Source organism: Cherax quadricarinatus, chromosome 34 (assembly GCF_038502225.1).
Source record: "Cherax quadricarinatus isolate ZL_2023a chromosome 34, ASM3850222v1, whole genome shotgun sequence".
NCBI classification, from domain to species: domain Eukaryota; kingdom Metazoa; phylum Arthropoda; class Malacostraca; order Decapoda; family Parastacidae; genus Cherax; species Cherax quadricarinatus.
The window spans coordinates 664,646-674,927 of NC_091325.1; the positions used below are offsets into that span (position 1 = coordinate 664,646).

Sequence of the window (10,282 nt, forward strand, 5' to 3'; positions counted from 1 at the left end):
CAAGTCGAAGCTCCTGGCCCATTTGTGTGTGTGTGCGTGTTTTGCAGGTTGTCGTGCACTTGTACGTAGAGAGACCTTAGGAAATGATTAGCTAGTCAGTGTGGATGTGGCCCAGCGAGGAACTAGTCAATAAATATAAAATATGCAATATGACGTCTTCTATATTCTGCTGCTAGACGTAATGTGTTCCCTTCCACCAGCTGGCCGCCATGATTCTTCAGATCACTGAGAGTCCAGCTGGTGGATAATTTATATATTGATGATCTTGCCTACCTCTGTCCTTCCCCTCCTGCATGCACTACCGATAATACTGCAGGTACTATCGTAGTGCTGTAAGTACTACTAGAATGTTGCAGGTGGTATGTATATAACACAGTAGAACGTGTTATCGCAATGTTGCAGGTGCTGCCAGAGTGCTTCAAGTGGTATCATACACAGTGCAGGTGCTGCCAGAGTGCTTCAAGTGGTATCATACACAGTGCAGGTGCTGCCAGAGTGCTTCAAGTAGTATCATACACAGTGCAGGTGCTGCCAGAGTGCTTCAAGTGGTATCATACACAGTGCAGGTGCTGCCAGAGTGCTTCAAGTAGTATCATACACAGTGCAGGTGCTGCCAGAGTGCTTCAAGTGGTATCATACACAGTGCAGGTGCTGCCAGAGTTCTTCAAGTGGTATCATACACAGTGCAGGTGCTGCCAGAGTGCTTCAAGTGGTATCATACACAGTGCAGGTGCTGCCAGAGTGCTTCAAGTGGTATCATACACAGTGCAGGTGCTGCCAGAGTGCTTCAAGTGGTATCATACACAGTGCAGGTGCGGCCAGAGTGCTTCAAGTGGTATCATACACAGTGCAGGTGCTGCCAGAGTGCTTCAAGGGTATCATACACAGTGCAGGTGCTGCCAGAGTGCTTCAAGTGGTATCATACACAGTGCAGGTGCTGCCAGAGTGCTTCAAGTGGTATCATACACAGTGCAGGTGCTGCCAGGGTGCTTCAAGTGGTATCATACACAGTGCAGGTGCTGCCAGAGTGCTTCAAGTGGTATCATACACAGTGCAGGTGCTGCCAGAGTGCTTCAAGTGGTATCATACACAGTGCAGGTGCTGCCAGGGTGCTTCAAGTGGTATCATACACAGTGCAGGTGCTGCCAGGGTGCTTCAAGTGGTATCATACACAGTGCAGGTGCGGCCAGAGTGCTTCAAGTGGTATCATACACAGTGCAGGTGCTGCCAGAGTGCTTCAAGGGTATCATACACAGTGCAGGTGCTGCCAGAGTGCTTCAAGTGGTATCATACACAGTGCAGGTGCTGCCAGAGTGCTTCAAGTGGTATCATACACAGTGCAGGTGCTGCCAGGGTGCTTCAAGTGGTATCATACACAGTGCAGGTGCTGCCAGAGTGCTTCAAGTGGTATCATACACAGTGCAGGTGCTGCCAGAGTGCTTCAAGTGGTATCATACACAGTGCAGGTGCTGCCAGGGTGCTTCAAGTGGTATCATACACAGTGCAGGTGCTGCCAGGGTGCTTCAAGTGGTATCATACACAGTGCAGGTGCGGCCAGAGTGCTTCAAGTGGTATCATACACAGTGCGGGTGCTGCCAGGGTGCTTCAAGTGGTATGAAGCAAGGTGCAGGCATAAGAGGCTACATCATGACTCACATATCCCAGACCGTCACAGTTGGAGAGAGCTGCAGCAGTGTCAGGTCTGCCCTTGGCCAGACCAGAGTAATAACAGGTGTGGCCGGGCACGCCCCTCTCCTGGGTCACACCCTCCTCCCCACGTACCACCAACATAAACCTGGGCGACAACAGGTCGTAGTTGGGTCGTAACTCGAACTCCACCTGGTCGTGGTCATCACTGAGGGTCAGGTCAATAAATCCAGGGTACTCCGTTAGGTTGGACGATGACCTTTTCTCCCTGGAGTGACTCTTGATGTTAATGATGGAGTGTGGCGGTACTGTGGGTCATCCCGGGACTTTACACCATCATCATAAATTAAAGGGAAACTGAATGCTGGGCTGAGTAACCCATACGAATTTATCGTTTTCTTTCAAATATAACAATTTTTATTGCAAGAGAGTAAAATATTGTTTGTTATTTACTTGCTAAATTTTACCATATTATAATTAAGCGAGAGAAATTGTTAAATTAATTTTAATATTTTTGGGACCTGGATGTATAAACCATTCAAAAATAAATGGTTATATCTATAACCATAATTTATAAAAAGGTGGATTGGTAAGCCAGCGGAAGTCCTCTGTCAGATGACCAAAAGCTCCAGCTGTGGGTCAGTATATGATTCAAACCCGCGTCAGGAAATACTCGTCCTGTTTCCTGACAAACATTACTAACCAACTAAGCCAGTGGAAGGTCTCAGTCACTATGACTAAAACCTCATGTAGATTGTCGCTTCTTGACAAATCTTACCTAACCTAACCTATTCGTATTCTAATTTATGTGAGATATTTATAACTAATATATTATTTATTATTCCTTATAAATAACTACGAGATAATAAAGACTGACTGAAGGTTACTGTGAGACACTCACCGTCAGCGTCTCCGAACAAGAACTTAAGATCCTCCTTCTTCAGCTTCACACTTGTGTCTGGAGTCTGTAAGCGCCAGGATACCTTTATTATTATTATTATTATTATTATTATTATTATTATTATTATTATTATTATTATTATTATTATTATTATTATTATTATTATTATAAATTCTAGACAAAAATGACAGAAATTGCCTGTACAACAAATTTTTAAGACGCTGGCTGTCTCCCACCGAGGTACATGTAGGATGACCTGAGAAAGAACCACCAGTACCATCATTGTCACTGTCTTGCCAGAGGCGCACACATACAACAGTTTAAAAAATAATTATATGCTTTTTCCCAGGAGAATTTGTTGCTTCCTCCACCTTATCGACCTTACTGTGCATATAATGTATACCAGAGAATATCCCTTCATATGCATACTTTAAGAGCAGCAGTTTATATAGCATGCAGAGATGTATATCTTAGTACATATACAATTAGTTATAACTTACTCCCTACTTTAGGTAATAAAGTATTCTTGACTGGTGGTGTATAAATGACATACAGCCTTAATGATCATCTTGTAGTAAATGGAGTTTAAACTTAATAAGTCAACACCACATAGTACCATGAATATTTTATACATCAGGTTCAAGCACCTCCTGGTCCTCTCTATTTCTATTTTTTTTTGTATTATTTAAATACTGCTGGAAGTCTCTTGATCCTAAAAACTGGAGCTACACTCCACGTCTTGGCATCAAGACTGACTGTCTCACATTCTCCAAGCTCAGTACTACTACTGCTAACAATAATAATAAATGGAATACCTTAAAACCCTGAGTTGTGTGTGCCTCCAGCAGCAGCAGCAGTAAGATGGTCACTTCCAGCAGCACCATCTGGTCCACACCACCTGCTGGTTCTGCTCTCCTGCTGTGCCCACACCACCTGCTGAAGCCTGCCCACCTGCCCTGCATCCTGACACACACACACCTCCACCATCACACGCCGGGGACCACCTCCTGCAGCACCACTTCTACTGTGTCAGGAATGTGAAGATATATGAGTGCCTGGAGGTGCAGGCCTCGTGTGTCTCTGTATAATATCAATACAAGTCTCTTATTTCAAACACAACAAAAGGTCACAGAAGATGGTGACCTACAAGCAGCAGTGTGACCTCTCTAGTTGATCACAATAGACTGCATTGGCTAGTAGAGCTTGGCCAGTCGACTTTTCTCTCCCCTCACTTCCTCCCATCCCCCCCACCTCCCCTCCCCTCACCCCATCCCCCACACCTCCCCTCCCCTCACCCCATCCCCCACCTCATCTCCCCTCACCCCATCCCCCACCGCCTCTCCCCTCACCCCATCCCCACCTCCCCTCCCCTCACCCCATCCCCCACCGCCTCTCCCCTCACCCCATCCCCCACCTCCTCTCCCCTCACCCCATCCCCCACATCCTCTCCCTCACCCCTTCCCCTCTTCTTTATGTCAATGGAACATTCAATAAACCAGAATCACTACATCATCAAAGGGGTAACAACATCCCGACCCACAAATTCCAACCAACAAATTCTCCCGTGAATAACGAGAAATAAATCTGTTATTTGAAGATAAAATTTCCAAGAATATCCAGAGAAAAGTAATCGTATATTTGTGAAACCAAAACAAGACTTTGGAATGTTAGTTTGGAATTGACTGATGATTGTTGATGTGGTAGCCATGACCCCCTGTGACGTCACGACAGTTGTACCATGATTGTTGATGTGGTAGCCATGACCCCCTGTGACGTCACGACAGTTGTACCATGATTGTTGATGTGGTAGCCATGACCCCCTGTGACGTCACGACAGTTGTACCATGATTGTTGATGTGGTAGCCATGACCCCCTGTGACGTCACGACAATTGTACCATGATTGTTGATGTGGTAGCCATGACCCCCTGTGACGTCACGACAGTTGTACCATGATTGTTGATGTGGTAGCCATGACCCCCTGTGACGTCACGACAGTTGTACCAGACATTTTAATAATATATGATGATAGTGCGTGGTGAATATGATGATAGTGCGTGGTGAATATGATGATAGTACGTGGTGAATATGATGATAGTACGTGGTGAATATGATGATAGTGCGTGGTGAATATGATGATAGTACGTGGTGAATATGATGATAGTGTGTGGTGAATATGATGATAGTGCGTGGTGAATATGATGATAATGTGTGGTGAATATGATGATAATGTGTGGTGAATATGATGGTAGTGTGTGGTGAATATGATGATAGTGCGTGGTGAATATGATGATAATGTGTGGTGAATATGATGATAATGTGTGGTGAATATGATGATAGTGTGTGGTGAATATGATGATAGTGTGTGGTGAATATGATGATAGTGTGTGATGAATATGATGATAGTGTGTGGTGAATGTGATGATAGTGTGTGGTGAATATGATGATAATGTGTGGTGAATATGATGATAGTGCGTGGTGAATATGATGATAGTGTGTGGTGAATATGATGATAGTGCGTGGTGAATATGATGATAGTGTGTGGGGAATATGATGATAGTGTGTGGTGAATATGATAGTGTGTGGTGAATATGATGATAGTGTGTGGTGAATATGATGATAGTGCGTGGTGAATATGATGATAGTGTGTGGTGTATATGATAATAGTGTGTGGTGAATATGATGATAGTGTGTGGTGAATATGATGAAAACGTGTGGTGAATATGATGATAGTGCGTGGTGAATATGATGATAGTGTGTGGTGAATATGATGATAGTGCGTGGTGAATATGATGATAGTGTGTGGTGAATATGATGATAGTGTGGCGAATATAATGATAGTGTGTGGTGAATATGATAATAGTGTGTGGCGAATATGATGATAGGGTGTGGTGAATATGATGATAGTGTGTGGTGAATATTATGATAGTGTGTGGCGAATATGATGATAGTGTGTGGTGAATATGATGATAGTGCGTGGCGAATATGATGATAGTGTGTTGCGAATATGATAGTATGTGGCGAATATGATGATAGTGTGTGGTGAATATGATGATAGGGTGTGGTGAATATGATGATAGTGTGTGGCGAATATGATGATAGTGTGTGGCGAATATGATAGTATGTGGCGAATATGATGATAGTGTGTGGTGAATATGATAGTGTGGCGAATATGATAGTGTAGTGAATATGATAGTGTGGTGAATATGATGATACTTTATGGTAGATGTGATGATAGTGTGGTGAATATGATAGTGTGGTGAATATAATGGTGTGGTGAATATAATAGTGTGGTGAATATGATAGTGTGGTGAATATAATAGTGTGGTGAATATGATAGTGTGGTGAATATAATAGTGTGGTGAATATGATAGTGTGGTGAATATGATAGTGTGGTGAATATGATAGTGTGGTGAATATGATAGTGTGGTGAATATAATAGTGTGGTGAATATGATAGTGTGGTGAATATAATAGTGTAGTGAATATGATAGTGTGGTGAATATAATAGTGTGGTGAATATGATAGTGTGGTGAATATAATAGTGTAGTGAATATGATAGTGTGGTGAATATAATAGTGTGGTGAATATGATAGTGTGGTGAATATGATAGTGTGGTGAATATGAGGACGTAAGTTTGAACCTTCGCCACTTCTTGGGTTGAATATCTCACACGTGTTTAGCGCTTCAAAAACCTGTAAAATAGTTCAGCTAGAGAGTCTCACAACGAGCATAGCACCTAGCATAGCACCTGAGAACCTCAGAGTGAGCATAGTACCTAGCATAGCACCTGAGAACCTCAGAGTGAGCATAGTACCTAGCATAGTACCTGAGAACCTCAGAGTGAGCATAGTACCTAGCATAATACCTGAGAACCTCAGAGTGAGCATAGCACCTAGCATAGCACCTGAGAACCTCAGAGTGAGCATAGTACCTAGCATAGCACCTGAGAACCTCAGAGTGAGCATAGCACCTAGCATAGCACCTGAGAACCTCAGAGTGAGCATAGCACCTAGCATAGCACCTGAGAACCTCAGAGTGAGCATAGCACCTAGCATAGCACCTGAGAACCTCAGAGTGAGCATAGTACCTAGCATAACACCTGAGAACCTCAGAGTGAGCATAGCACCTATCATAGCACCTGAGAACCTCAGAGTGAGCATAGTACCTAGCATAGTACCTGAGAACCTCAGAGTGAGCATAGTACCTAGCATAGCACCTGAGAACCTCAGAGTGAGCATAGCACCTATCATAGCACCTGAGAACCTCAGAGTGAGCATAGTACCTAGCATAGCACCTGAGAACCTCAGACTGAGCATAGCACCTAGCATAGCACCTGAGAACCTCAGACTGAGCATAGCACCTAGCATAGCACCTGAGAACCTCAGACTGAGCATAGCACCTAGCATAGCACCTGAGAACCTCAGAGTGAGCATAGCACCTAGCATAGCACCTGAGAACCTCAGAGTGAGCATAGCACCTAGCATAGCACCTGAAAACCTCAGAGTGAGCATAGTACCTAACATAGCACCTGAGAACCTCAGAGTGAGCATAGTACCTAACATAGCACCTGAGAACCTCAGAGTGATCATAGTACCTAACATAGCACCTAAGTCTCGCATTGAGTGAATAACTGCAGCAGCGGATGTGCGCTGGAAGATCTCAGAATATTGATCCTCAACAATCATTTACGACCCTGTATATAACATGTATACGATTCTGCATACATGTATACTATTCTGTATACATATATCAAAACAATAACAGATTTTTTGTGTATCTCAAAAAGCTTCGTCTCTGACCCCCGAGTGTGTTGTTGATGGTCAGATCCCCAGGTCTTGTGACCTTGTTAATAAAGAATGTGAAGGCCACAACAGCAGCAGGCTAGTACCTGAGTCCCAGGACGTAAATTTAGGTTATAATATCTTAGCACATCTTAGTACCAGGGAAAGCATGATGACCATGAACAATATACTTAGAGGGAATGATAGGAAGGGCAGATATAAACTGCCCTGGAGGTTGAAACTGGTGCACTATCACACTGATGATCCATAGGAATGTCAGGAAATATTTCTTCAGCTTCAGGGTGGTTAGAAAGTGAGATGACTAGATAAGGTGGTGGTGGAGGCAGGCTTTGTACACAGCTTTAATACTAGGTATGACTGGACCCACAAGCCTAGGAGAGAGTGAAGCAGATCGCGGCCAGTTAGGATGTGTGACCCACAAGTCTAGGGGAGAGTGAAGCAGGTCACGACCAATTAGGATGTGTGACCCACAAGCCTAGGAAAGAGTGAAGCAGGTCACGACCAGTTAGGATGTGTGACCCACAAGCCTAGGAGAGAGTGAAGCAGGTCACGGCCAGTTAGGATGTGTGACCCGGAGTATTAGAATATTCATGAAAAAAATGGGTGTGGGTCATTCAGCTCTTGGCGGGGCCAGGAGCTAAGTGTCGACCCTTGCAACACAAATAAGTTAGTACAGTAACCCCCAGCAACACACAGACAACACCTCACACCGGAGCAACCAACACTGTAAAACAATATTACGACCTGTTGTGTGGACGCTGGTTGCTATGGTAACCTGCGTCATGCTTGAACTTTGCGTTACCATTTCTATGTATTTACCTCTTATTAATATTTGTTTACACTAGTTTTGAGGGCACATAAAAAGAATATGGTTCTTGCAGGATCAGTGGCGTAGTGGTAAGGTGATGCGTGCATTGTGCTGTCTCTGGAGGCGGTACAAGATTCGTAGGGTCGAGTCCTGGCCTGCCGCAGTTTGGTAAATGATTTAAAATCACTTGTTTCGTGATTTCATTGATATATATATATATATATATATATATATATATATATATATATATATATATATATATATATATATATATATATATATATATATATATATATATATATATATATATATATATATATATATATATATATATATATATTAATTATAGATTCATACTGTCAATGAGAGAGAAACGCCAGAATGATGTATTTTATTTTATTTGTTTAGTGTAGAAAAATATGAAGTGTCTGGGTAAACTGTGATGGCTATTGTGTATTAACTTACAGTGACAGCCGGTCAGTATACATGACCTACCTAGACTTACTGAAGTACCTACTCAAACACGTACTTTTCCTGAGAAAATAACAGGTCAAGGGACCAACAACACCAGTGTCCTCATACTCATGCAGGAACAGTGTGGAGTATCCATAGCTACGGTGTCCTAGCTAGTCACCCCTGCTTAGCTACGGTGTCCTAGCTAGTCACTCCTGCCTAGCTACGGTGTCCTAGCTGGTCATCCCTGCCTAGCTACGGTGTCCTAGCTGGTCGCCCCTGCCTAGCTTCTGCACTAAAGCAAACACCTTCATGTTGACACTGGTACAGAGGAAACTGACAACTGTAAGAATATACTATCTAGCCCTAGAGGCAAGGTTAATAATCAACTCCTAGTATCCTAGGCTAGTAGCGAAATGATCACTTCTCTATATGTAAGCAATCTGTAACTAGGTAAGGAATAAAATATATCTTATGTTCTGTGGGGGTTAAAAGTCCACCCCTAACCAGCCTTTGTAGGCACATTCAGGTGTTCGTCTACATTACAGACATGTATGATCATCCTAAGGTAATGCAATGAAACACTGATGCTGGCCTCAGACAGGATATCTGATGAAGAAACGAGGAGTTACTTTATACTGAAATAGCACTGCTCGTAATGCAGTGCCAGACCGCGAATTTTATGGGCTGATTGGAAGATTTCGGCAGTTGACTAAGTGAAGAGGAGGAGTCAGGAGCCAAGACTCGATCCCTGCAACGACAATTAGGTGAGTACATGCTAACATCAAAAGGCAATCTTCTCTCTAACCCTCAATCAACAATACGAAAGGAACTGATCTAATATTAATGTTCTAAACTATTTTAATAATTGTAGTATTATATAATGAGGCAAGCCATCCCTGAATTAATAATAAGGCCTAATTTCCCTGACGTATTGTTGTAGGTTGTTAACTAGTGTGATAGTCTCATTATGCACCCCATACACATATGCTATTGATGGAAATCAAAAAAGAAAATTGCTGAGGTACATAATGGATCCAGGGACTGAGTTGCATCCTGGGGAAAAAGACGTAAGGACCCTGATGGAGATAAGCCACATAATTCATCTTTCTTGGCTTGTCTGGGTTAACCCTCGGAACCCTCCGGGTTATTAATCAAAGAAAGTCCTCTTCTACTTTTCAGTGTTTTAAGTGTATAGGAGCTGCTATGATTAGTGTGAAGGTCACTCATGGTGCGGCTATGGAAAATCACGAGGTCATTCACGGTAGGTGTCTTAACCTGGGCATCATAACTGGCTTTAGAAACTGGAGCTTCTACTCTATGTGTGTAGACACTGATGTAGTAACTTGTAGTGAGAAATACAGTGAGGTAGAAGAGTGCAGAACAGTATACTATAGTCCTTGGTGAAACAATACTTGCAACGTTTTCTTTGGCACCGGACATCCTGCAACAGAGAACGAAGTTTAACATTAACCTATATATATTTAAGTACCCTGAAAACGTTCAGTAATTTATATCTACACATAAATACAGTTACATAAATTATCATACATAGCAGCACACGTGTAGATTACCTAAGATAACACCAAAAAAGAGTCACACGAAGTGACGAGTACTAACTATATCGTTAAGTGTATATAGACACATAAAGGTGTATATATCTCAGCGTGT

At 42.8% G+C, this 10,282-nt stretch overlaps 1 protein-coding gene across 2 annotated transcripts in view; it reads right to left on the reverse strand.

Annotated features, from left to right (window-relative positions):
- The window catches only part of LOC128693680 (A disintegrin and metalloproteinase with thrombospondin motifs adt-2), a 38,768-nt gene extending 34,996 nt beyond the window's left edge, over nucleotides 1-3,772 (reverse strand). The window contains exons 1-3 of one of the 2 annotated variants that reach the window (XM_053783464.2): nucleotides 3,364-3,772; nucleotides 2,549-2,612; nucleotides 1,657-1,955 (exon numbers count right to left, since the gene is read on the reverse strand). In XM_053783464.2, coding sequence (XP_053639439.1) covers nucleotides 1,657-1,955; nucleotides 2,549-2,612; nucleotides 3,364-3,510 — 510 coding nt within the window. In that variant the 5' untranslated portion in view covers nucleotides 3,511-3,772. The remainder of the gene's footprint in view (nucleotides 1-1,656; nucleotides 1,956-2,548; nucleotides 2,613-3,363) is intronic. The other variant, XM_053783465.2, reaches the window with a different exon arrangement.
- Between the last annotated feature and the right edge of the window lie 6,510 nt (nucleotides 3,773-10,282).